The sequence below is a fragment of the Oncorhynchus mykiss genome, chromosome 32 (genome assembly GCF_013265735.2).
Source record: "Oncorhynchus mykiss isolate Arlee chromosome 32, USDA_OmykA_1.1, whole genome shotgun sequence".
In the NCBI taxonomy this organism is placed as follows: Eukaryota; Metazoa; Chordata; class Actinopteri; order Salmoniformes; family Salmonidae; genus Oncorhynchus; species Oncorhynchus mykiss.
The window spans coordinates 15,252,534-15,280,385 of record NC_050572.1 but is presented as its reverse complement, the minus strand read 5'-3'; the positions used below and the strand labels follow the sequence as shown (position 1 = coordinate 15,280,385).

The 27,852-nt window shown below is 43.8% G+C and overlaps 1 protein-coding gene across 1 annotated transcript in view; it reads left to right on the top strand.

Moving 5' to 3' along the window:
• Positions 1-4,837: 4,837 nt before the first annotated feature.
• LOC110489386 (DNA-binding protein SATB1-like) overlaps positions 4,838-27,852 on the top strand; it is a 33,936-nt gene continuing 10,921 nt past the window's right edge. Inside the window, exons 1-7 of the mRNA XM_036971568.1 lie at positions 4,838-5,292; positions 8,201-8,462; positions 8,638-8,823; positions 9,077-9,203; positions 12,179-12,302; positions 13,897-14,008; positions 16,803-17,329. Coding sequence (XP_036827463.1) covers positions 8,228-8,462; positions 8,638-8,823; positions 9,077-9,203; positions 12,179-12,302; positions 13,897-14,008; positions 16,803-17,329 — 1,311 coding nt within the window. The 5' untranslated portion in view covers positions 4,838-5,292; positions 8,201-8,227. The remainder of the gene's footprint in view (positions 5,293-8,200; positions 8,463-8,637; positions 8,824-9,076; positions 9,204-12,178; positions 12,303-13,896; positions 14,009-16,802; positions 17,330-27,852) is intronic.

Here is a 27,852-nt window from a genome sequence, read left to right as displayed (position 1 = left end):
GAGGTTCTAAGTGTGCCAGTATTCCAGCATAGCCATGGTAACTGCAAAGTTATACTATTCCCTCTGGTACCATGCAGTGAGCGGGCATGGCTCTCCAGGGGCACTGATGGGCACTTTACCCACACGCTGGCAGAGCTTGCCAAGAGCCATGAAACACACACACAGAAACACAAACACACAGAAACACAAACACACAAACACACATAATTAACCTCATACCAGCTGATAACAGCTGTAGCTGTACTGAACAATCAGCGGTATATGAACTGAAATCTGTAGAACCTTAGAACCTTGTGCCATCTGCACTTGAACCAGAATCAAAGAGGTCAGTGGCTTATAGGCCATTATGAATGTAATGTACTGAGGAGTTTTTCAATAGGAACAGTAATAAACCTTCACCTGGGGCCTCGGCTGTCCCAGCTCATACCTGGTCCCGTCCACACCCCTGTATCAGGGGTAACATGAGAAGGGAGATGGAAGTAAGAAGGTTATAGTATGGATACCCTGCAGCCAGATTTCTGGGTTGAAATGTTTCTATATTGGGGCATGACAAGAAAAATATGAACAGAATTCCTTTGTTGGTTCGATTTGTCTCTGTGTCTGTGTGTGTGTATGTGTGTGTGTGTGTGTGTGTGTGTGTGTGTGTGTGTGTGTGTGTGTGTGTGTGTGTGTGTGTGTGTGTGTGTGTGTGTGTGTGTACCTTCCCACCAAAAAGAGTACAACCATGTAATAACCATATCATAACAGTGGCATTTGACTGCAATGATAGCTAACCTAATGATAGCTAACCCAATGATAACTCACCCAATGATAGCTAACCTAATGATAGCTAACCCAATGATGCCTAACCTATTTTGGAGAAAGACAGTACTGGGAGACTGTTAGGGAAGCCCCTGGGATCAGCAGCAGATTGAGAAAGCTGTGTTGTACTGTTAGCTTGCTCTGTGTTGTACTATTAGCTTGCTCTGTGTTGTACTGTTAGCTTGCTCTGTGTTGTACTGTTAGCTTGCTCTGTGTTGTACTGTTAGCTTGCTCTGTGTTGTACTGTTAGCTTGCTCTGTGTTGTACTGTTAGCTTGCTCTGTGTTGTACTCTTAGCTTGCTCTGTGTTATATTGTTAGCTTGCTCTGTGTTGTACTATTAGCTTGCTCTGTGTTGTACTATTAGCTTGCTCTGTGTTATACTGTTAGCTTGCTCTGTGTTGTACTGTTAGCTTGCTCTGTGTTATACTATTAGCTTGCTCTGTGTTGTACTGTTAGCTTGCTCTGTGTTATACGATTAGCTTGCTCTGTGTTGTACTATTAGCTTGCTCTGTGTTGTACTATTAGCTTGCTCTGTGTTATACTATTAGCTTGCTCTGTGTTATATTGTTAGCTTGCTCTGTGTTATACTGTTAGCTTGCTCTGTGTTGTACTATTAGCTTGCTCTGTGTTGTACTGTTAGCTTGCTCTGTGTTGTACTATTAGCTTGCTCTGTGTTGTACTATTAGCTTGCTCTGTGTTGTACTATTAGCTTGCTCTGTGTTGTCCTATTAGCTTGCTCTGTGTTGTACTGTTAGCTTCCTCTGTGTTGTACTGTTAGCTTGTTTTGTGTTGTAATGTTAGCTTGCTTTGTGTTATACTGTTAGCTTCCTCTGTGTTGTACTGTTAGCTTGCTCTGTGTTGTACTGTTAGCTTGCTCTGTGTTATACGATTAGCTTGCTCTGTGTTGTACTATTAGCTTGCTCTGTGACCGTGTAATAGTCTTAATGATTATTTACCATCAGCCTCATTGACGAGGAATTTAAGCATATGAATGAGAGGGATAGAGAAAGACGCACACACAGTCATGCACACACACTCACACACACCTACCTCAGAGTGTCATCTCTTTCTCTTAGTCACAATGAATGAAATCTAACCAGCCGTGACTCGCTCTGGCTATAAGGAGATAATTCTGTTTGTCTAATTAACCAAGAGGGTAATGGAGCTCTCTCTCTCTCTCTCTCTCTCTGTCACACTCTCTCTCTCTCTCTCTCTCTCTCTCTCTCGTCTCTCTCTATCAATTTCAAAAATGTTCCATCTCTCATTCTCACTCTTATAATCTTCACACGGCACAGCCAGAAGAGGATTGGCCACCCCTCAGAGCCTGGTTCCTCTCTAGTTTTTCCTAGCCACCGTGCTTCTACATCTGCATTGCTTGCTGTTTGGGGTTTTAGGCTGGGTTTCTGTATAAGCACTTTGTGACATCTGCTGATGTAAAAAGGGCTTCATGAATAAATGTGATTTGATTATTTGATTTGATTCTGTCTAGCCTGACGACTCACACTAAATTATTCCGCTGCTCTGTCTTTCACTACATACTTTAGTCTGAGACTGCCATCATTGTAGTTGTTTGTGTTCACGGGGGGTGTTGTGCAAAACAAAGTCAATAGAGGTTGGAAAGGTCTCTAACCAATCAGAGTATCAGAGCCAATGACACATTTGACAAAGCTGTGACCATAGCAATTATCAACGTGCAAAAAAATTATTGCTATAATCATGCATAAAAACCTATTGATGTGCAACAGAAATTATTAATTACAAAAATAATTACAAAACAGTTATTTTTATTTGTTAAAGTGACTCTGTAAACTGATACTGTTAACCAGCTAGCTAGCTAGCTAGAGGGGCAATTTAGATGGTTCTGCTTTTGGACATACATGCTGACATATCACCACTCAGGCTACATTTTGATTGGTCAACAACAACAGCAGCGCTTGAAAAATAGAGCAGAATCCTGTTTTCTCTGCCTTGGTTGATCGCACTGAGGTATAATACAAACTAGAGACTGCCTCTAAAATGGCCGACCTTTGTTTTCAATGTAATCTACTAATGTTTGCATATGCCATTTCGTGGTTGCTGCCATCTTTCTTACTGGGATTACTCTGCCTGCGCACTAGTGCTCAGTGAGCACTGGACAGACAGCAGTATCATGTGAACATGCTCCGGGAACTCTGTCAGAGCACATGGACAGACAGCAGTATCATGTGAACATGCCCCGGGAACTCTGTCAGAGCACATGGACAGCTAAACAAGCCAACTAGCACGTCCCCTGGCTAGATGTGGTCATGACCTCAGAGCATGAAAATAAAATGTCAATATCTTCGACTGTGAGTGTTGGGAAAAGAATCGGCCTCTGCGACAATAATTTGGAAGTTTTGTGCACAAAGTGCACCAGGATTAGGACCGAGTTTGGGAAACTCTGCTCTATGGGTCCATCAATGGAAATTGTCTTTCTACTCCGTGATTCAGTTAAACTGCAGTATCGAAGCAATACTGTAGGTGCAGGCAAAAGCGTGGTTCCAGACCGGAACCCTGGCCCCTTTGCTGAGCGGCTTCCACAGGCACGAGCACCACTGACCTCTCCGCCTGAATAGAATTTTGCCCACCACCTAGGCTTCATTGAAAATGAAGGGGCCAAGGAGGAAGGAGTCTGGGTAACCAGGCAACATTCTCTCTGCCTTGGAATGCCTTAAGCAGTGGTGGATAAGTATCCAATGGTCATACCTGAGTAAAAGTAAAGACACCGTAATAGAAAATGACTGAAAGTAAAAGTGAAAGTCACCCAGTAAAAAACGACTTGGGTAGAAGTGTACAAGTATTTGGTTTTAAATATAGTTAAGTTTAAAAAGCAAATGTAATTGCAAAAATATACTTCATGAGCTCAAGTAAAATCAAAAGTATAAATAATTTAAAGTTGCTTATATTAACCAAACCAGACAGCACAATGACAGCACAATTTTCTTTTTTAATTTTTTAAATTAAGGCATTTGCGTTTAGTGGCTATCATTTTTGTCCTTGTGGGAATTTACTTATTGACTCCATGACATGCGTTGATGCAACTTTATGGTTAGTCTATATTTTGCAAGGAGCATTTTAGGATATTTATAGGGATTCAACTATTATAGGGATGAAACACGATTTATTCTGTGTCATATAAATGTTTTAGGACAAGGTAGGCTACACTCCTATTGACAGTGGAGATAAATAAATTACCATCTCTCACTTCCTTTTAATAGGCTACCCCTCTATTTTAATAGGCTACCCTTCATATCCAGTCTATTCATTAGAATCAACATAACTTCCGAAGTCAAGCTCATCATTTCCCCTACTTCAAAGGCTTCACATCACGCAAAATAAAATATATGCCTACAATAGGGATACATTGAAGATGATTGTTTATATGGAGGTGGGTCGAGAATAATTTGAACAACAAACACACGTGAGAAAAGTTGATAAGCAGCCCGTCACATCCAAAGCGTTTCCATGGAGAGTTATTACATCCCGGATATAAAAACAAACCATGCATATAACGGCAGAAAATAATAAACACATTTATGCGTGATTGTCACATTTAATAGACTTACGCTACCGGAGTGCAGGGTTGAATTCATTATTACACCATATGTTAATGCAGCTGCCTGTGTTTATGGGTTATGGTTTTACGTGCTCGCGCGCGCGTGCGTGATTAATCTTAATTTGAATTTTGAAAAATATCTAAAGAACTGATTCAACAATTATCCTATCTTTTTTTTGGCAGATGGGCTATATATCCATCATATCATACAGTGTGTCTGGTAAAATACAATTATTTTGTACAAACTAAACCAACTCTGTAAGAGTGGAGACACGTGCTGTAGGTCTCATTCTGTTTCCACATTCAAATTCTCATAAACAAAGAAGCATGGGGAGATAAGGTTGCATTCCACATGCTCACAGTTACATTTGGTGTACATAGGCTACCTATTAGTACTCTATAAACGTGTAGTCTAATAACGGTGACTCGGTGACCGGTAGATCCATGGGAGAGGAGAGGGAGGTATGGAGCGCGTGCGCACGCTTGTCCGCGCGTGTTTGTTGCAACCAATAGACAACTGAAGAAGAGATAGTTGCTTCACAGACAGACTAATGACACTCGCGGTGTATTGTTCGCTTAATCCGTTTCTCTACTGGATCCCTGTAGCCTACCAGCTGGTCTGTATCGTCATCCCGGGAACAGTGGCTGTCACTGTGGATGCTTTGACTGAGATTTCGGATAGACCACCTATAGGCCTATAGGCTCGTTTCATTCCGTTGAAGAGGTCCGAAAAACGCAGCCAGCCAGAGACGACGGGGCATGTTGCTACACAGCTAATGTTGACACGATAGACCGAGTGAAGGCGAAAGTGAGATGTTGTTCACACACTGACACAGAAAACAACACAAGGAACTGTACTATTTTACTAACGGCATCACGGAGTCTCAAGAGACAAGAAACCAGCGGCGGATGTCAGGTTTGTCTGATTTAGCCTACTTCGATTTTAAAAAACAGAACGTTTTTGTGGATGTACCGGTACCTGAGATAAATATAACAGAGATTGTGGAGGTTTTGTTGTTGTTGTTGTTGAAATTCACAACTAGTCAATCTACAATATTGGACGACGCGCAATAATGACGACTGACAACGTTTGCCTCTAAAACTTTCTCCACAATGAGTGTGACAGGGCGTTTTGTAGAGTGCTTTTGTCCGGTCGGCTTCTGTTGTCTTGATATGCCACTGTCAAAGTCCGATGTCAATAGAGACAGATCGACATTTTCTGGGCTGGGTGGTGGTCCAAAAAAGGTTTGTCAAAATATGTTTTTGTTGGTTTGGGGAGGATTGTGTGATTCTTGTATTATTTGTCACAGTGCATTTTTTCCCTGGTTTACATTCCCCATTTTGCAGGTTATACTATTTAATTCCTTCAATATAGCCATTTCATCATCTGCTCATCTGCATGTTTTGGTACTTCTCTTATGCACTATGCTTTTCTGCCCACTTACTATACAGTCAACTCTATCCTGCCCTCTATCCATATTGACAATAGTGGTATGTGGATAGTTTGTCCAGATCTGCAATAGGTTAACTAGCAATCATACCATACATAATATCATTAAAATCTGCACCGATTTTCAATATAAATCCACATGAACGTAGAGGAATAGCTGATGCGTCATTTCGCATGAAAGAACTGTCAAGACACGCAGCTCTCATACAAATGACATTTACTGTATAAAGGATTCTCCTCTTCACATTTCTAAAAATAGTAAAAAATTAAATAGTGATTTATTTAATTCATATGAAATAACTATTTTTACCTAATTGAATGAATGATGTCCTTCGCCATTGTAGTAGTTGGGGTTCGGTTACTTAAATCGCGGTCAATCGAATCATGGGAATCCAAATAATCATTTGTGAATTTTTTTTTGTTGCTATAGCCATCCGAATGAATTGTGTCACTACAATACTAATTTAGTAAATACTTTAAGTTGATTTGGACATTGGACATTGCAACTTAATAGAGGCTAGTAGTCAGCCTGAAGCAAAAAAAAAATGAAATGCATGCTGAAACAGTAATTTTCAATGTTTTTCCCCAAACACCATCCTCCTCAGTGAATTTCATAAAAATAAAAATTGTGAAACATAAAAAAAGTTATCCTTTTTAGATAAAACTATACTAAATATAGTATCAACACTGCTTTGCAATGGTATACAGTAGCCTCAGCAGCACTCTGTAGGGTACCACCATGATGTAGCCACTAGCTTCGGTCCTCCTCTGGGTACATTGACTTCAATACCAAACCTAGGAGGCTCATGGTTCTCACCCTCTTCCTCCAACCTCCAAAGCTCTTGCAGCATGAACTGACATGTTGTCCACCCAATCAAAGGATCAGATAACTAATCTAGTACTGAAAGCAAAATCTACAGCTAGCTAAAACTGCAGTGCATAAAATGTGGTGAGTAGTTGACTCAAAGAGAGAGAAACATATATAGTTGAAAAGTTTCTATTTTTATTAACCTTTATTTAACTAGGCAAGTCAGTTAAGAACCAATTCTTATTTCCAATGACGGCCTAGTGGCAGTGTTCAGGGGAAGAACAACAGATTTGTACCTTGTCAGCTCGGGGGTTTGAACTTGCAACGTTCTGGTTACTAGTCCAACGCTCTAACCATTAGGCTACCCTGCCACAACAAATACATTTCTTCAAAAAATTAAGGAGAAGCGAGAGAGAGAGCAGGGTACCCTGATGGGGACTCAAACCCTGGTCCCTGTGACTGTCATTCCAAAACCATTATACTGTCACAATCCTGGCTATATGAGCCTTGATACAATTCCTACCAAGTGGGCACAATGCATAGGGTGTTTGCCTTTCACGCTAGTAACCCGGTTTCACTTCCTTGTCCTTCCATTTGGATCAGTTGTGGGTCTACTCTCGACAGATTATAAGGTCTAGAAAGGCGCAGTACCGGACAGTCTGGCTGTATGTTACTTCTGATACTGATGCGCTGTCTGTTGATGATCATCATTCTCCCAAGTCGTCCTATTCGCCCAGCAGGCTCAGTTATTCAGAAAAGCTTAATGCACGTTCTGCCTCCTTTCCAGTCCAAGCGGCTATTCCTCGACCTCAAACTTAATGCTTCAATATAGACTGAATATTTGTCATTTAACTTCTAAAACGTATAACCAGTCACAACTAGTCACAATGTTTTAATCTGATTCATTCAAAAGTATTTTGTAGGTTACCTGCGCACATTCCTCCACTCTAATGTAATTCCAGCATCCAAACTGCACTGGCCATTCCATTAATGGAAAGAGACATCTGTTACAAAACACCAGAAAGTTGATTAGAATTCAGAGATTGTCAAGTCAAGCCTTCCATACTGAGTAACAGTAGGGAGGGATGGATTTTCTGTTCCTCCAGATTGACATACACTATTTGATTGTGGGTTTGAAAACGCAAACAATCATAAAGCCCTCAAAGTTGGTAATCTGTATGCTGCGTGGCTCTGATCATAGTGTAATGAGACCGGCAGGGAGAGTGAGCTCGTCTGTGGTGGTCGCTGGAGCCTCAATGATCTGGCCTGTAGCCCTGCGTGGCATCGACTGTGCCACTAAACCCTGCAGAAGTGGTCAAGTCGATATCAACGTTTATAAACACAGGGTTGCTACAGTTATTGTTAGTTGTGGTGGTAATCATTATTTTAAAGATCATTACATGAGGGGGAGGGTGGGCACATTTTGTTTTACAGTCAAGGGAATGGTCATGTGAAAATATTCTTAACGTTGGGAAGGAGGAGCTTTTTTTTCAACAATCACTAAGGTTCTCAAATTAACTCAAGGACTTGTCAGTCATTCAGTTTCTCCCTCTCTCTCTGTCTCAGGTGTTTCTGAGCCACAGTGTTAGTGTGATGGACCACCAACAGTGTGATGGAGGCCATGTGTCAGAGAGATGTGACTCACCCGGTAACGGGGACTCCTGGCCCCCACCTGCCAAACTGTCCCGCCTGGAGCTGAATGGTGGCATGGGCCCCCCAGGGCCATACCAGGGCAGGACGAGACAGGGGAGCCCAGGGGCCAGAGCCCCCACCCTGGCCCCCATACCCACGATACCCGCACCACAACCTAAGAACTGGCATAAGAGAGGTAGGACTGAAAAGAAGAGAGGAGGAGAAGAGAAAGGGAGGAATGGGTGAATAGAGGAGAGAGAGCGTTTATTCATTGCAAGAGTGGACAACTATTACCTTTTCATTTCCCATGCCCTCTGCTTCTATCTGAATGCTGTGATGTGATTGGCTGTGCTGTGTGTCCGTCGTCCCAGGGAGCCTGCTGCCTGTGCTGTGTGTGGTGGAACACAGAGAGAACCCAGTCTCGGCAGTGGAGGCTGAGAGGCGAGAGGAGCATGCAGAGTTTGTACTGGTCAGGAGAGACCTGCTGTTTAACCAGCTGATAGAGATGGCTCTACTGGCCCTGGGCTACTCTCACAGCTCAGCAGCACAGGCAAAAGGTACACTACACATACAAATGCTTTGACACACACACACACACACACACACACACACACACACACACACACACACACACACACACACACACACACACACACACGCTCTTCCTCCAGTGTCATTGTTTGTAACAATGTCTGTCTGTCTGTCTGTCTGTCTGTCTGTCTGTCTGTCTGTCTGTCTGTCTGTCTGTCTGTCTGTCTGTCTGTCTGTCTGTCTGTCTGTCTGTCTGTCTGTCTGTCTGTCTATCTACAGGTTTGATCCAGGTGGGTAGGTGGAACCCTGTCCCTCTGTCCTGTGTGACTGATGCTCCTGATGCCACAGTGGCTGACATGCTGCAGGACCTCTACCATGTCACCACCCTCAAGATCCAGCTCACCAGGTACCCAGAATCTCTTGAGGACAGACATGCGAAACATAAATTGTATCTTAACGTCTGTCAACAGATTATAGGATGCGGCGACTAACGAGGAACTTCCCTGGTTATCAGGATGACGTTCTGGATCTTTAGAATGTCATAAGGGAAGGGGACATTTGGCCCATAGACATGCTTGAGACATGTGGAGATAAGGACATTTGGCCCATAGACATGCATGAGACATGTGGAGAGAAGGACATTTGGCCCATAGACATGCATGAGACATGTGGAGAGAAGCACATTTGTCCCATAGACATGTGGAGAGAAGGACATTTGTCCCATAGACATGCATGAGACATGTGGAGAGAAGCACATTTGGCCCATAGACATGCATGAGACATGTGGAGAGAAGGACATTTGGCCCATAGACATACATGAGACATGTGGAGATAAGGACATTTGGCCCATAGACATGTGGAGAGAAGGACATTTGGCCCATAGACATGTGGAGAGAAGGACATTTGTCCCATAGACATGCATGAGACATGTGGAGAGAAGCACATTTGGCCCATAGACATGCATGAGACATGTGGAGAGAAGGACATTTGGCCCATAGACATGTGGAGAGAAGGACATTTGGCCCATAGACATGCATGAGACATGTGGAGAGAAGTGGGGTGGAGCGACCAAAGAGGTTCTGGCACTTGGACTAGTTTCATATGTGTTGTGTGAAGTAATTAACTAATAACTACCACCAGGAGACATAGGCACATACACACACACACACGCACGTGCACACACACACACAGGCACACACACAATGTATTCATATGCATTGATTAATTCCACATTTTATTGTGTTACAGCCTGAATTCAAAATGGATTAAAATAATAATAATTCTCACCCATCCACACACAATACCCCATAATGACAAAATGAATAAAAAAAAAATAATAATTCAAATTTATTGACAATAAATACAGAAAAATCGAATTTACACAAGTATTCACACCCCTGAATCAATACTTTATAGAAACACATTTGGCAGTGATTACAGCTGTAAGTCTTTCTGGGTAAGTCTCTAAGAGCTTTCCACACCTGGATTGTGCAACATTTGCCCATTATTCTTTTCAAAATTCTTCAAACTCTGTCAAAATTGGTGTTGATAATTTCTAGACAACCATTTCCAGGTCTTGACTTAGATTTTCAAGGACCATTCATTGTCTTCTTGGTAAGCAACTCCAGTGTAGATTTGGCCTTGTGCTTTAGGTTATTAACCTGCTGAAATGTGAATTCATCTCCCAGTGTCTGGGAAAAGCAGACTGAACCAGGTTTTCCTCTAGGATTTTGTCTGTGCTTAGCTCCATTCAGTTTTTTTTATCCTGAAACACTCCCCAGTCCTTAACAATTACAAGCATACCCATAACATGATGCAGCCACTACTATGCTTGATATTATGGAGAGTGGTACTCAGTAATGTGTTGTATTGAATTTGCCCAAAACATAACACTTTGTATTCAACCAAAAAGTTCATTGCTTTGCCACTTTTTTTGCAGTATTACTATAGTGCCTTGTTGCAAACAAGATGCATGTTTTGCAATATTTTTTTATTCTGTACAGGCTTCCTTAATTTCACTCTCTCATTTAGGTTAGTATTGTGGAGTAACTGCAATGTTGTTTATCCATCCTCAGTTTTCTCCTATCACAGCCATTAAACTCTGTAACTGTTTTAAAGTCACCATTGGCTTCATTGTCAAATCTGCTGTTTCCTTCCTCTTTGGAGTTAAGAAGGACATCTGTATCTTTGTAGTGACTGGGTGTATTGATTCATCATCCAAAGTGTAATTAATAACTTTCCCTTGCTCAAAGGGATATTTAATGTCTGCTTTTTTTGTATTGTTACTCATCTACCAATAGGTCCCCTTCTTTGCGAGGCATTGGAAAACCTCCCGGGTCTTTGTGGTTGAATCTGTGATTGAAATTCACTGCTTGACTGAGAGACCTTACAGATACTTGTATGTGTGGGGTACAGAGATGAGGTAGTCATTCAAAAATAATGTTAAACACTATAATTGCAAATTAGTAAATGCAACTTAATATGTGACTTGTTAAGCAAATGTTTACTCCTGAACTTATTTAGGCTTGCCATAACAAAGGGCTTGAATTACTTATTGACTCAAGACATTTCAGCTTTAAATGTGTAATAAATTAGGAGAAGTTTCAAAAAACATAATTCCCATTTGATATTGTGTAGGCCAGTGACAAAAATATATACATTTGATAAATTTTAAGTTCAGGCTGTAACACAACAAAATGTGGGAAAATTCAAGGGGTGTGAATACTTTCTGAAGGCCCTGTATCTCGGACCTAAAATAGTTATTCGGCTGTCCCCATAGGAAAACCCTTTGAAGAACCCTTTTTGATTCCAGATAGAACCATTTTGGTTCCAGGTAGAACCATTTTGGTTCCAGGTAGAACCCTTAACACAGAGAGTTCTTCATGGAAATCAAAATAGTTCTCCTATGGGGACAGCCAAATAACCCTTTTGGGACCTTTTTTCCTAAAGTGTATAAAGGAACACACACAGAAACACACAGTCAGCCAAAGTCTAGATATGCCATTCCACAAGAGGGGGAACAATTTCAGACAGCATATTTATTCATTTTTCACTCTACTTCTCTTCCTCCCTCTCTTCTTCTATCTCTCCATCTGTCTCTCTCGCCCCGTATCCCTCTCCATTTACCCCTCTATCTTCCCCCCTATCACCCCACCTAATTCTCTCTCTCTCTATCCCCCTCTCTCTCTCTCTCTCTCTCTATCTCTCTCTATCTTTCTCTACCCCCCTCTCCCCCCCCCCCTCTCTCTCTTTCTCTACCCCCCTATCGCCCCCACCTAACTCTCACTCTCTCTCTATCCCCCTCTCCCCCTCTCCCCCCCCCTCTCTCTCTCTCTCTCTCTCTCTCTCTCTCTCTCTTTCTCTACCCCCCTCTCGCTCTAGTTGTCCCAGGTTGGAGGAACTCCCTCCAGAACAGTGGAGTCACTCTACAGTGAGAAACGCCCTGAAGGAGCTACTGAGAGACATGAACCAGAGCTCACTGGCCAAAGAGTGCCCTTTGTCCCAGGTACACAAACACATACACACATGCACAAACACACAGGCACAAACACGTGCATAAACACACAAACACGCACACATGTGCACGAACACCTGCACACACACAGAGGCACGAACATGTATGCCCATACATACAAACACACCTGTTCGTGACCCCACTCTCCGAGGATGTCTCAGGGGGAATAGGATATGCAAAATACATTTCAATTTCACCACACACACTTGTACATGTGAGAACCAGTACAAATATAAGCACCTTCTTTTGGACCTTTTTTGACCTTTTTTTTAACGTTTGACATGCACACACACAACTCTCACACACACAACTCTCACACACACAACTCTCACACACACACACACTTTCACACACACTTTCACACACACTTTCACACACACAACTCTCACACACACAACTCTCACACACACAACTCTCTCTCACACACACACACACACACACACACACACACACACACACACACACACACACCTATTGAGATGGTTAGTTCTGCTGGTGTATACTGCTACCATCTCTCTCTCGCTCTACCTAGTCAATCTCTCTCTTTCTCTCTGTGTGTGTGTATCTCATACTGTTGCAATCCCAGGCAACAGTGCTCAGTGGGCTAAACCAGTATTGTAACATGCAGACAGGGGACCTCTCGCCCTCTCTCTATCTCTCTCTCTCTCTCTCTCTCTCTCTCTCTCTCTCTCTCACACACCTTCTCCCTCTCTCCTCTCTCTCTCTCTCTCTCTCTCTCTCTCTCTCTCGCCTTCTCCCTCTCCCTCTCTCTCTCTTGTCTTCTCCCCCTCTCTCGCTATCCCTCTTCTCTCCTCTTGATATCGTTCTCTCTCCCTCCCTCTTTCTCTCTCACTCACCCTCTTTCTCTTTCTCTCTCTCTCCCGCTCTCTCTCTCTCTTTTTCTCACCCTTTCCCTCTCTCTCCTTCTCTCTCTCTCCGGAGCCGATTAGAATACATATGAAAATAGAAGGTGTAGTCAGATGTGTAGATGGCACAGGATTGTCTTGGGAGAAAATCCTGTGTGTGTGTGTGATCTGTTATTCCCTTTGCCTTCAGTTTCTTAAACAACAGATTGCACTTAGTTGAGGCGACACACACACACACACACACACACACACACACACACACACACACACACACACACACACACACACACACACACACAGACTCATCTGTCTTTATTACAGAGTTTACCTGGGGGTATGTTTTAATAACAGAGATCGGAGTTCATTATTATCACACATTCTGTGTTCAGCTGAGACTCACAAAGATACAGGGAGAAAAATGGAGACGGGTAAAATGAGAGGCAGAACGATGATTTAAAATGAGAATCGTTACTTCTTTGTCTCTTTAATAGTATTGTATATTTAATTGTTTATATTCTGACTTCTAATGGAAGTATTACACAGTTCCTCAGTCAACAAGAGGAAAATAGAGTGTCTCTCAGGCTAGCGTATATAACATGTTCTTGTATTATTACTGTATTATGTATTGATCTGATGATTGTGGATCAGTATTCCTAATGCTTTTCCCTGACACTGTTTTCACTGACTCCATATTGTTGTATTTTGTCCCCGTCTCTCAGAGTATGATCTCCTCCATTGTAAACAGCACCTACTACGCAAACGTGTCGGCCACCAAGTGCCACGAGTTTGGCCGCTGGTACAAGCACTTCAGGAAGACCAAAGGCATCATGGGTAAGACTACAGGTGCCCTTAAAAGGGTAGTTCAATCAATCAAATTGATTTATAAAGCCCTTCTTACATCAGCTGATGTCACAAAGTGCTGTACAGAAACCCAGCCTAAAATCCCAAACAGCAAGCAATGCAGGTGTAGAAGCACGGTGGCTAGGAAAAACTCCCTAGAAAGGCCAAAACCTAGAAAGAAACCTAAAAAGGAACCAAGCTATGAGGGGTGGCCAGTCCTCTTCTGGCTGTGCCGGATGGAGATTATAACAGAACATGGCCAAGATGTTCAAATGTTCATAGATGACCAGCAGGGTCAAATAATAATAATCACAGTGGTTGTCGAGGGTGCAATTGGTCAGCACCTCAGGAGTAAATGTTAGTTGGCTTTTCAGGAGAAATACTCCAGATATAACAGACTGACCCTAGCCCCCCGACACATAAACTACTGCAGCATAAATACTGGAGGCTGAGACAGGAGGGGTCAGGAGACACCGGTGGCCCCATCCGGCGATACCCCCGGACAGGGCCAAACAGGCAGGATATAACCCCACCCACTTTGCCAAAGCACAGCCCCCACACCACTAGAGTGATATCTTCAACCACCAACTTACCATCCTGACACAAGTCCGAGTATAGCCCACAAAGATCTCCGCCAGGGCACAACCCAAGGGGTGCGCCACCCCGGACAGGAAGATCACGTCAGTGACTCAACCCACTCAAGTGACGCACCCCTCCTAGGGATGGCATGGAAGCGCACCAGTAAGCCAGTGACACAGTCCCTGTAATAGGGTTAGAAACAGAGAATCCCAGTGGAGAGAGGGGAACCGGCAAGGGTTGCTTGTTGCTCCAGTGCCTTTCCATTCACCTTCACACTCCTGGGCCAGACAACACTCAATCATAGGACCTACTGAAGAGATGAGTCTTTAATAAAGACTTAAAGGTTGAGACCGAATCTGCGTCTCTCACATGGGTAGGCAGACCATTCCCTAAAAATGGAGCTCTATAAGAGAAAGCCCTGCCTCCAGCTGTTTGCTTAGAAATTCTAGGGACAGTAAGGAGGCCTGCGTCTTGTGACCGTAGTGTACGTGTAGGTATGTACGGCAGGACCAAAACGGAAAGATAGGTAGGAGCAAGCCCATGTAATGCTTTGTAGGTAAGCAGTAAAACCTTGAAATCAGCCCATGCCTTAACAGGAAGCCAATGTAGAGTGGCTAGCACTGGAGTAATGTGATGAAATGTTTTGGTTCTAGTCAAGATTCTAGCAGCCGTGTTTAGCACTAACTGAAGTTTATTTAGTACTTTATCCGGGTAGCCGGAAAGTAGAGCATTGCAGTAGTCTAACCTAGAAGTGACAAGGGCAAAGATTCATTTTTCTGCATCATTTTTGGACAGAACGTTTCTGATTTTTGCAATGTTACGTAGATGGAAAAAAGCTGTCCTTGAAACAGTCTTGATATGTTTCAAAAGAGAGATCAGGGTCCAGAGTAACGCCGAGGTCCTTCACAGTTTCATTTGACACGACTGTACAACCATCAAGATTAATTGTCAGATTCAACAGAAGATCTCTTTGTTTCTTGGGACCTAGAACAAGCATCTCTGTTTTGTCCGAGTTTAAAAGTAGAATGTTTGCAACCATCCACATCCTTATGTCTGAAACACAGGCTTCCAGGGAGGGCAACTTTGGGGCTTCACCATGTTTCATCGAAATGTACAGCTCTGTGTCATCCGCATAGCAATGAAAGTTAACATTATGTTTCCGAATGACATCACCAAGAGGTAAAATATATAGTGAAAACAAAAGCGGTCCTAAAACGGAACCTTGAGGAATACCGAAATGTACAGTTGATTTGTCAGAGGACAAACCATCCACAGAGACAATCTGATATCTTTCCGACAGATAAGATCTAAATCAGGTCTGTGTAGACCAATTTGGTTTCCAATCTCCAAAAGAATGTGGTGATCGATGGTATCAAAAGCAGCACTAAGTTCTAGGAGCACAAGGACAGATGCAGAGCCTCGGTCTGACAACATTAAAAGGTAATTTACCACCTTCACAAGTGCAGTCTCAGTACTATGATGGGGTCTAAAACCAGACTGAAGCATTTCGTATACATTGTTTGTCTTCAGGAAGGCAGTGAGTTGCTGCTCAACAACTTTTTCAAAAAATGTTGAGAGGAATGGGAGATTCGATATAGGCCGATAGTTTTATTTTATTTTCTGGGTCAAGGTTTGTAATTTGCTTTCTAATGATCATGATCTTTTCCTCAGAGAAGTTCATGAATTTATTACTGCTGAAGTGAAAGACATCCTCTCTTGGGGAATGCTGCTTTTTCGTTAGCTTTGCGACAATATCAAAAATACATTTTGGATTGTTCTTATTTTCCTCAATTAAGTTGGAAAAATAGGATGTTCGAGCAGCAGTGAGGGCTCTTTGATACTGCACGGTACTGTCTTTCCAAGCTAGTCGGAAGACTTCCAGTTTGGTGTAGTGCCATTTCCGTTCCAATTTTCTGGAAGCTTGCTTCAGAGCTCGGGTATTTTCTGTATACCAGGGAGCTAGTTTTTTATGACAAATGTTTTTTGTTTTTAGGGGTGCAACTGCATCTAGAGTAAGGTTAAGTTGAGTTCCTCAGTTAGGTACTCTGACGATATAGTTAACCTATATTCATCATCAATGCTAATGTTAGCAAATAGTAGCTGTGGCTTTTTATACTAACTCCCCTCTCTTCCTCCACCCCTCTCTTCCTCCATCCCTCTCGTCCTCCATCCCTCTCTTCCTCCATCCCTCTCTTCCTCACTTCAGAGATTGATAGCTTCTCTGACCAATCCCAACCGGGCTCCACCCATCTGACCTTTACCCATCAACCAATCCCAGGCAACACAGCCAAACAGGCCGACTCCTCGCCCCTCGTCTTCCCTCACGGTCGTGGCTGCCTGGCCCCAAGTCTCCGCCCCCCAGGGCTGGTGACCGCCCCCCTCAGCCCCCAGCTAGTCAACCCCCAACAGATAGTCATGACCCAGTTCCTCAACCAGCAGTATGCAGTTACCCGAATGTTATCCCAGCAGAGCCTGTCTGTATCTGTCTCCACCTCCCCCCACCAGTTCCTCAACCACCCCTCTGTGGGGAGGCCTCCCACCTCCTTGGCCCTATCTAAGGCCCTCGACCCCCAGCCCCAGGCTGGACCACCAGGACCTGTGTCTGGGTCCCAGAGCCAGGTGTGTGGACCATCAGACATCTACTGTGAGATCTACCAGTGGGTGAGAGAGGAGCTGAAGAGAGCAGGCATCTCCCAGGCTGTGTTCGCCCGCGTGGCCTTCAACAGGACCCAGGTATGGGACAGACAGGGACAGGGGGAACTGGATGTATGGGACTGTGATGTAAACTAGGGGTTAGGGATTTATGAGGGGTGGGAGAGAAGGAGGGGTTGATCTCATGCTGTGTGTGCACGTTTGCGTGGTGATTAGCTCTTGGCATGGCCTTTTGCCGCATGTCTATGACTGTGTGTGTGTGTGTGTGTGTGTGTGTGTGTGTGTGTGTGTGTGTGTGTGTGTGTGTGTGTGTGTCCCAGCTCTTCTCTGCAGTAGGAACTCGTGACAGCAGTGGAGCAGCTGCTGGGCCAGCTAATCACACTCCCCTAGAGAGTCTGTACCCCAAACTCTCTAATCACACTCCCGCAGAGAGTCACTACCTCTCTAATCACACTCCCCCAGAGAGTCTCTACCTCTCTAATCACACTCCCTCAGAGAGTCTCTACCCCTAACTCTTTAATCACACTCCCCCAGAGAGTCTATACCGCTCTAATCACACTCCCCCAGAGAGTCTATACCGCTCTAATCACACTCCCCAGAGAGTCTATACCACTCTCTAATCACACTCCCTCAGAGAGTCTATACCTCTATAATCACACTCCCCCAGAGAGTCTGTACCTCTACTGCTCTAATCACACTCCCGCAGAGAGTCTCTACCTCTCTTAATCACACTCCCTCAAGAGAGTCTACCTCTCTAATCACACTCCCTCGGAGAGTCTATACCTCTCTAATCACACTCCCACAGAGAGTCTCTACCTCTCTAGTCACACTCCCTCAGTCTCTACCTCTCTAATTACAGTCCCTCAGAGAGTCTATACCTCTCTAATCACACTCCCTCAGTCTCTACCTCTCTAATTACAGTCCCTCAGAGAGTCTATACCTCTATAATCACACTCCCCCAGAGAGTCTGTACCTCTACTGCTCTAATCACACTCCCGCAGAGAGTCTCTACCTCTCTTAATCACACTCCCTCAAGAGAGTCTACCTCTCTAATCACACTCCCTCGGAGAGTCTCTACCTCTCTAATCACACTCCCTCAGAGTCTCTACCTCTCTAATCACACTCCCTCAGAAAGTCTAACTCTCTAATCACACTACCCCTGAGAGTCTCTACCTCTCTAATTACACTCCCTCAGAGAGTCTCTTTCTCTCTAATCACACTCCCTCAGTCTATACCTCTCTAATCACACTACATCAGAGAGTCTCTACCTCTCTAATTACACTCCCTCAGAGAGTCTCTTTCTCTCTAATCACACTCCCTCAGTCTATACCTCTCTAATCACACTACATCAGAGAGTCTCTACCTCTCTAATCACACTCCTCCAGAAAATCTATACCTCTCTAATCACACTCCCTCAGAGAGTCTCTACCTCTCTAATCAAACTCCCTCAGAGAGTCTCTTTCTCTCTAATCACACTCCCTCAGTCTATACCTCTCTAATCACACTACATCAGAGAGTGTCTACCTCTCTAATCACACTCCTCCAGAAAATCTATAGCTCTCTAATCACACTCCCCCAGAGAGTCTCTACCTCTGTAATCACACTCCCTCAGTCTCTACCCCTCTAATTACACTCCCTCAGATAGTCTCTACTCCTACCTCTCTAATCACTCCCTCAGAGAGTCTATACCTCTCTAATCATACTCCCTCAGATAGTCTATACCTCTCTAATCACACTCCCTCAGAGAGTCTCTATCTCTCTAATCACACTCCCTCAGGGAGTCTTTTCCTCTCTAATCACAGTCCCTCAGAGAGTCTCTACCTCTCCCATTTTTCCATCCCTCGATTCTCTCCCTTACTCTTGCTCTCTTTTTAAATGTATTTTTATTTTTTATTTCACCTTTATTTAACCAGGTAGGCTAGTTGAGAACAAGTTCTCATTTGCAACTGTGACCTGGCCAAGATAAAGCGTAGCAATTTGACACATACAACAACACAGAGTTACACATGGAATAAACAAAACATACAGTCAATAATACAGTAGAACAAAAGAAAACAAAAAGTCTATATACAGTGAGTGCAAATAAGGTAAGATTATTAATTTTTTTCCCACCTTTATTTAACCAGGTAGGCTAGTTGAGAACAAGTTCTCATTTACAGCTGCGACCTGGCCAAGATAAAGCACAGCAGTGTGAACAGACAACACAGAGTTACACATGGAGTAAACAATTAACAAGTCAATAACACAGTAGAAAAAAAAAAGGAAAAAAATAGTCTATATACATTGTGTGCGAAAGGCGGCCAAATGAGGTGTTGTCTTTAGGGATGATCAGTGAGATACAACTGCTGGAGCGCGTGCTACGGGTGCTGTTGCCATCGTGACCAGTGAACTGAGATAAGGTGGAGCTTTACCTAGCATGGACTGACCTGGAGCCAGTGGGTCTGGCGATGAATATGTAGCGAGGGCCAGCCAACTAGAGCATACAGGTCGCAGTGGTGGGTGGTATAAGGTGCTTTAGTAACAAAACTGCATCCAGTTTGCTGAGTAGAGTATTGGAAGCTATTTTGTAGATGACATCGCCAAAGTCGAGGATCGGTAGGATAGTCAGTTTTACTAGGGTAAGTTTGGCGGCGTGAGTGAAGGAGGCTTTGTTGCGGAATAGAAAGCCGACTCTAGATTTGATTTCAGATTGGAGATGTTTGATATGAGTCTGGAAGGAGAGTTTACAGTCTAGCCAGACACCTAGGTACTTATAGATGTCCACATATTCTAGGTCGGAACCATCCAGGGTGGTGATGCTAGTCGGGCGTGTGGGTGCAGGCAGCGAGCGGTCGAAAAGCATGCGTTTGGCTTTACTAGCGTTTAAGAGCAGTTGGAGGCCACGGAATGAGTGTTTGGAGGTTAGATAGCACAGTGTCCAAGGAAGGGCCGGAAGTATACAGAATGGTGTCGTCTGCGTAGAGGTGGATCAGGGAATCTCCCGCAGCAAGAGCCACATCATTGATATATACAGAGAAAAGAGTCGGCCCGAGAATTGAACCCTGTGGCACCCCCATAGAGACTGCCAGAGGACCGGACAACATGCCCTCCGATTTGACACACTGAACTCTGTCTGCAAAGTAGTTGGTGAACCAGGCAAGGCAGTCATTAGAAAAACCGAGGCTACTGAGTCTGCCGATAAGAATATGGTGATTGAGTCGAAAGCCTTGGCCAGATCGATGAAGACAGCTGCACAGGACTGTCTTTTATCGATGGCGGTTATGATATCGTTTAGTACCTTGAGTGTGGCTGAGGTGCACCCGTGACCGGCTCGGAAACCAGATTGCACAGCGGAGATTCGAGATGGTCAGTGACCTGTTTGTTGACTTGGCTTTCGAAGACCTTAGATAGGCAGGGCAGGATGGATATAGGTCTGTAACAATTTGGGTCCAGGGTGTCTCCCCCTTTGAAGAGGGGGATGACTGCGGCAGCTTTCCAATCCTTGGGGATCACAGACGATATGAAAGAGAGGTTGAACAGGCTGGTAATAGGGGTTGCGACAATGGCGGCGGATAGTTTCAGAAATAGAGGGTCCAGATTGTCAAGCCCAGCTGATTTGTACGGGTCCAGGTTTTGCAGCTCTTTCAGAACATCTGCTATCTGGATTTGGGTAAAGGAGAACCTGGAGAGGCTTGGGCGAGTAGCTGCGGGGGGGGCAGAGCTGTTGGCCGAGGTTGGAGTAGCCAGGAGGAAGGCATGGCCAGCCGTTGAGAAATGCTTGTTGAAGTTTTCGATAATCATGGATTTATCGGTGGTGTCCGTGTTACCTAGCCTCAGTGCAGTGGGTAGCTGGGAGGAGGTGCTCTTGTTCTCCATGGACTTTACAGTGTCCCAGAACTTTTTGGAGTTAGAGCTGCAGGATGCAAATTTCTGCCTGAAGAAGCTGGCCTTGGCTTTCCTGACTGACTGCGTGTATTGGTTCCTGACTTCCCTGAACAGTTGCATATCGCGGGGACTATTCGATGCTATTGCAGTTCGACTATTCGATGCTATCGCCACAGGATGTGTTTGTGCTGGTCGAGGACAGTCAGGTCTGGGGTGAACCAAGGGCTATATCTGTTCTTAGTTCTGCATTTTTTTTTTATTAAAAAAAAAAAAAATGTAGCCCTTTTTCTCCCCAATTTCGTGGTATCCAATTGTTGTAGTAGCTACTATCTTGTCTCATTGCTACAACTCCCGTACGGGCTCGGGAGAGACGAAGGCTGAATGTCATGCGTCCTCCGATACACAACCCAACCAGCCGTACTGCTTCTTAACACAGCGCGCCTCCAACCCGGAAGCCAGCCGCACCAATGTGTCGGAGGCTACACTGTGCACCTGGCAACCTTGGCTAGCGCGCACTGCGCCACAGGAGTAGCTGGTGCGCGATGAGACAAGGAGATCCCTACCGACCAATCCCTCCCTAACCCGGACGACGCTAGGCCAATTGTGCGTCGCCCCACGGACCTCCCGGTCGCGGCCGGTTACGACAGAGCCTGGGCGCGAACCCAGGGACTCTGATGGCCCTTAACCACTGCGCCACCCGGGAGGCCCAGTTCTGCATTTTTTGAACGGAGCATGCTTATCTAAAATGGTGAGGAAGTTACTTTTAAAGAATGACCAGGCATCCTCAACTGACGGGATGAGGTCAATATCCTTCCAGGATACACGGGCCAGGTCGATTAGAAAGGCCTGCTCGCAGAAGTATTTTAGGGAGTGTTTGACAGTGATGAGGGGTGGTCGTTTGACTGCGGATCCGTAGCGGATACAGGCAATGAGGCAGTGATCGCTGAGATCCTGGTTGAAGACAGCGGAGGTGTATTTGTAGGGCCTGTTGGTCAGGATGACGTCTATGAGGGTGCCCTTGTTTACAGATTTAGGGTTGTACCTGGTGGGTTCCTTGATGATTTGTGTGAGATTGAGGGCATCTAGCTTAGATTGTAGGACTGCCGGGGTGTTAAGCATATCCCAATTTAGGTCACCTAACAGAACAAACTCTGAAGCTAGATGGGGGGCGATCAATTCACAAATGGTGTCCAGGGCACAGCTGGGAGCTGAGGGGGGTAGGTAGCAGGCGGCAACAGTGAGAGACTTATTTCTGGAGAGAGTAATTTTTTAAATTAGTAGTTCGAACTGTTTGGGTATGGACCTGGAAACTCCTCCCCTTTTGGCAGTTCTATCTTGACAGAAAATGTTATAGTTGGGTATGGAAATCTCCAAATTTTTGGTGGCCTTCCTAAGCCAGGATTCAGACGTGGCAAGGACATCAGGGTTAGCAGAGTGTGCTAAAGCAGTGAGTAAAACAAACTTAGGGAGGAGGCTTCTGATGTTGACATGCATGAAACCAAGGCTTTTTCGATCACAGAAGTCAACAAATGAGGGTGCCTGGGGACATGCAGGGCCTGGGTTTACCTCCACATCACCCACGGAGCAGAGGAGGAGTAGTATGAGGGTGCGGCTAAAGGCTATCCAAACTGGTCGCCTAGAGCGTTGGGGACAAAGAATAAAAGGAGCAGATTTCTGGGCATGGTAGAATATATTCAGGGCATAATGCACAACAAGCAGGAGGGGTATGGTGGGGTGCGGGTACAGCGGAGGTAAGCCCAGGCAATGGGTGATGATAAGAGAGGTTGTATCTCTGGACATGCTGGTTGCAATGGGTGAGGTCACTGCATGTGTGGGAGGTGGGACAAAGGAGGTATCAGAGGTATGAAGAGTGGAACTAGGGGCTCCATTGTAAACTAAAACAATGATAGCTAACCTGAACAACAGTATACAAGGCATATTGACATGTGAGAGAGACATACAGCGAGGCATACATTAATCGCAGGTGTTGATTGGGAGAGCTAGCTAAAACAGCAGGTGAGACAACAACAGCTAATCAGCTAGCACAACAACAGCAGGTAAAATGGCGTTGACTAGGCAGAGAGGGTCAGATTAACTACACACAGAGCCTGAGTGTGGCTGGGGCCGACAGATAAAAACATAAACAAACAGAATGGAGTACCGTGATTAATGGACAGTCCAGCAGGCATCAGCTATGTAGCCAAGTGATCACAGTGTCCAGCAGGCATCAGCTATGTAGCCGAGTTTACAGCAGGGAGTATTGGGCTCTAGCCGTGTATGAGTGTTGTTCGGGTGAACAGCTGAGTAGGCCGGGAAGTGGGCCTCAGGGATAGCTTCGGTACTGCGTGCAAGCTAGCTGTGAAGATCAGGAGTAGTGGTCCAGGGATTACGGCAGGAATCCGGCGTTGTTGTGGAGAGACAGTTATCCAGGCAAAAAAAAAAAAATGGCTGGCTAAAAGCCGCAAGCAGTGGCTAACAATGACTAAATAGCTTGTAGCTAGTTAGCTGGTTAGCTTCTGGAGGTTCTTGAATGTGTTCTAAAAATTAAAAATAATAGCGATTCCGTATCACATTGGGTGAGGCAGGTTACCGGAAGGTATAATCGAATTAAAAATCGGAAAGAGATTGAAAATAAATATGGGTCCGGTGAGTGGTTGGGCTAGCTGGGGACACGGCGATTCAGACAGTTAGCAGGCCTGTGCTAACAAGCTAACAGTTAGTAGGCCGGGGCTAAACAAGCTAGCAGTTAGCAGACCGGGGCTAAACAAGCTAGCTGTTAGTAGACCGGGGCAGGCTAGCAGTTAGCAGGCCGGATTAGCAAGCAAGCAGATAGCAAGGGCTAGAAAGTAAGCCTTTGGGGGACGTCGCGATCGGGTTAAGGCAATAAATAGGCCATGGTGTCGAAATAATTACAATATAGCAATTAAACACTGGAATGGTAGATGTGCAGAAGATGAATGTGCAATTATAGATACTGGGGTGCAAAGGAGCAAAATAAATACATAAATACAGTATGGGGATGAGGTAGGTAGATAGATGGGCTGTTTACAGATGGGCTATGTACAGGTGCAGTGATCTGTGAGCTGCTCTGACAGCTGGTGTTTAAAGCTAGTGAGGGAGATATGAGTCTCCAGCTTCAGAGATTTTTGCAGTTCGTTCCAGTCATTGGCAGCAGAGAACTGGAAGTAAAGACGACCAAAGGAGGAAGTGGCTTTGGGGGTCACTCTCTCTGTTAATTTCTCTATATATCTTCCTCTCGTTTTATACTTCCTACTCTTTCGCTCTCTGTATCCATTTTGTGTCTTCATGTGACTGGTCTATCCCTTGATTTTCATCTCTCCCCTCTCCCCATTTGATACCTCTCTCTCCTTTCTGTCTGCCTCCCTCCCCCTCTCTCTTCCTATCTGTCTGCCTCCCTCCCCTTCTCTCCTCCTGTCTGTCCTGTGCTCCTGCAGTTAGAAGGCACTCACATGAATAGCTTATAGAGAGACGTAGCCCACTGTTATTATTACCATCATTATCACCAGCATCATCATGGGTGTTATTATAATTACCAAAGGCTGTCATTATAGGCACCTGCCCACCCGTCGCCATGACAACGGGGCTCAGCAGCCAGGTAAAATAGGGTGTGGTCTGGAAGGAACGTTTCACCTGGGTATGGTGCCAAGGGGTAGAGTGAGTGGGGCTTGGAGTGTGAAGACCCAATTGGAGTGTAAAGGCTTAATGGCTGGTGTATGTGTGTGTGTGTGTGGTGGGGGGGGGGGGGGTCTACATTAGAGGGGTATAGTTGTGTAACAGCTGGAGTGAAGCACAAAATTGCTCATTTCTGGGGAGGGAGGGAGGGAGGGAGGGAGGGAGGGAGGGAGGGAGGGAGGGAGGGAGGGAGGGAGGGAGGGAGGGAGGGAGGAGCCCCACCTTAAGGAAGAGAGTCTGACTCCTGTAAGAGCAGAAGCAGACAGATAATGATATAATACGTTTAATAGCAGTTTAATCTGTTTAATAGCAGAGCTTTAGAAGGTGGCTATCGACTGTGTTTACTCTAGCACCTTGAACTGAAAAATACTACTGTGTTTACTCTAGCACCTTGAACTGAAAAATACTACTGTGTTTACTCTAGCACCTTGAACTGAAAAATACTACTGTGTTTACTCTAGCACCTTGAACTGAAAAATACTACTGTGTTTACTCTAGCACCTTGAACTGAAAAATACTACTGTGTTTACTCTAGCACCTTGAACAGAAAAATACTACTGTGTTTACTCTAGCACCTTGAACTGAAAAATACTACTGTGTTTACTCTAGCACCTTGAACTGAAAAATACTACTGTGTTTACTCTAGCACCTTGAACAGAAAAATACTACTGTGTTTACTCTAGCACCTTGAACTGAAAAATACTACTGTGTTTACTCTAGCACCTTGAACTGAAAAATACTACTGTGTTTACTCTAGCACCTTGAACTGAAAAATACTACTGTGTTTACTCTAGCACCTTGAACAGAAAAATACTACTGTGTTTACTCTAGCACCTTGAACAGAAAAATACTACCTTTGTTTACTCTAGCACCTTGAACAGAAAAATACTACTGTGTTTACTCTAGCACCTTGAACAGAAAAATACTACTGTGTTTACTCTAGCACCTTGAACAGAAAAATACTACCTTTGTTTACTCTAGCACCTTGAACAGAAAAATACTACTGTGTTTACTCTAGCACCTTGAACAGAAAAATACTACCTTTGTTTACTCTAGCACCTTGAACAGAAAAATACTACTGTGTTTACTCTAGCACCTTGAACAGAAAAATACTACTGTTTACTCTAGCACCATGAACAGAAAAATACTACCTTTGTTTACTCTAGCACCTTGAACAGAAAAATACTACTGTGTTTACTCTAGCACCTTGAACAGAAAAATACTACTGTGTTTACTCTAGCACCTTGAACAGAAAAATACTACCTTTGTTTACTCTAGCACCTTGAACAGAAAAATACTACCTTTGTTTACTCTAGCACCTTGAACAGAAAAATACTACTGTGTTTACTCTAGCACCTTGAACAGAAAAATACTACTGTGTTTACTCTAGCACCTTGAACAGAAAAATACTACCTTTGTTTACTCTAGCACCTTGAACAGAAAAATACTACTGTGTTTACTCTAGCACCTTGAACAGAAAAATACTACCTTTGTTTACTCTAGCACCTTGAACAGAAAAATACTACTGTGTTTACTCTAGCACCTTGAACAGAAAAATACTACCTTTGTTTACTCTAGCACCTTGAACAGAAAAATACTACTGTGTTTACTCTAGCACCTTGAACAGAAAAATACTACTGTGTTTACTCTAGCACCTTGAACAGAAAAATACTACCTTTGTTTACTCTAGCACCTTGAACAGAAAAATACTACTGTGTTTACTCTAGCACCTTGAACAGAAAAATACTACCTTTGTTTACTCTAGCACCTTGAACAGAAAAATACTACTGTGTTTACTCTAGCACCTTGAACAGAAAAATACTACTGTGTTTACTCTAGCACCTTGAACAGAAAAATACTACTGTGTTTACTCTAGCACCTTGAACAGAAAAATACTACCTTTGTTTACTCTAGCACCTTGAACAGAAAAATACTACTGTGTTTACTCTAGCACCTTGAACAGAAAAATACTACTGTGTTTACTCTAGCACCTTGAACAGAAAAATACTACTGTGTTTACTCTAGCACCTTGAACAGAAAAATACTACTGTGTTTACTCTAGCACCTTGAACAGAAAAATACTACTGTGTTTACTCTAGCACCTTGAACAGAAAAATACTACTGTGTTTACTCTAGCACCTTGAACAGAAAAATACTACTGTGTTTACTCTAGCACCTTGAACAGAAAAATACTACTGTGTTTACTCTAGCACCTTGAACAGAAAAATACTACTGTGTTTACTCTAGCACCTTGAACAGAAAAATACTACTGTGTTTACTCTAGCACCTTGAACTGAAAAATACTACTGTGTTTACTCTAGCACCTTGAACAGAAAAATACTACTGTGTTTAATCTAGCACCTTGAACTGAAAAATACTACTGTGTTTACTCTAGCACCTTGAACAGAAAAATACTACTGTGTTTACTCTAGCACCTTGAACTGAAAAATACTACTGTGTTTACTCTAGCACCTTGAACTGAAAAATACTACTGTGTTTACTCTAGCACCTTGAACAGAAAAATACTACCTGTGTTTACTCTAGCACCTTGAACAGAAAAATACTACTTTGTTTACTCTAGCACCTTGAACAGAAAAATACTACTGTGTTTACTCTAGCACCTTGAACAGAAAAATACTACTTTGTTTACTCTAGCACCTTGAACAGAAAAATACTACTTTGTTTACTCTAGCACCTTGAACAGAAAAATACTACTTTGTTTACTCTAGCACCTTGAACAGAAAAATACTACTTTGTTTACTCTAGCACCATGAACAGAAAAATACTACTGTGTTTACTCTAGCACCATGAACAGAAAAATACTACTGTGTTTACTCTAGCACCTTGAACAGAAAAATACTACTTTGTTTACTCTAGCACCTTGAACAGAAAAATACTACTTTGTTTACTTTAGCACCTTGAACAGAAAAATACTACTTTGTTTACTCTAGCACCTTGAACAGAAAAATACTACTTTGTTTACTCTATCACCTTGAACAGAAAAATACTACTGTTTACTCTAGCACCATGAACAGAAAAATACTACT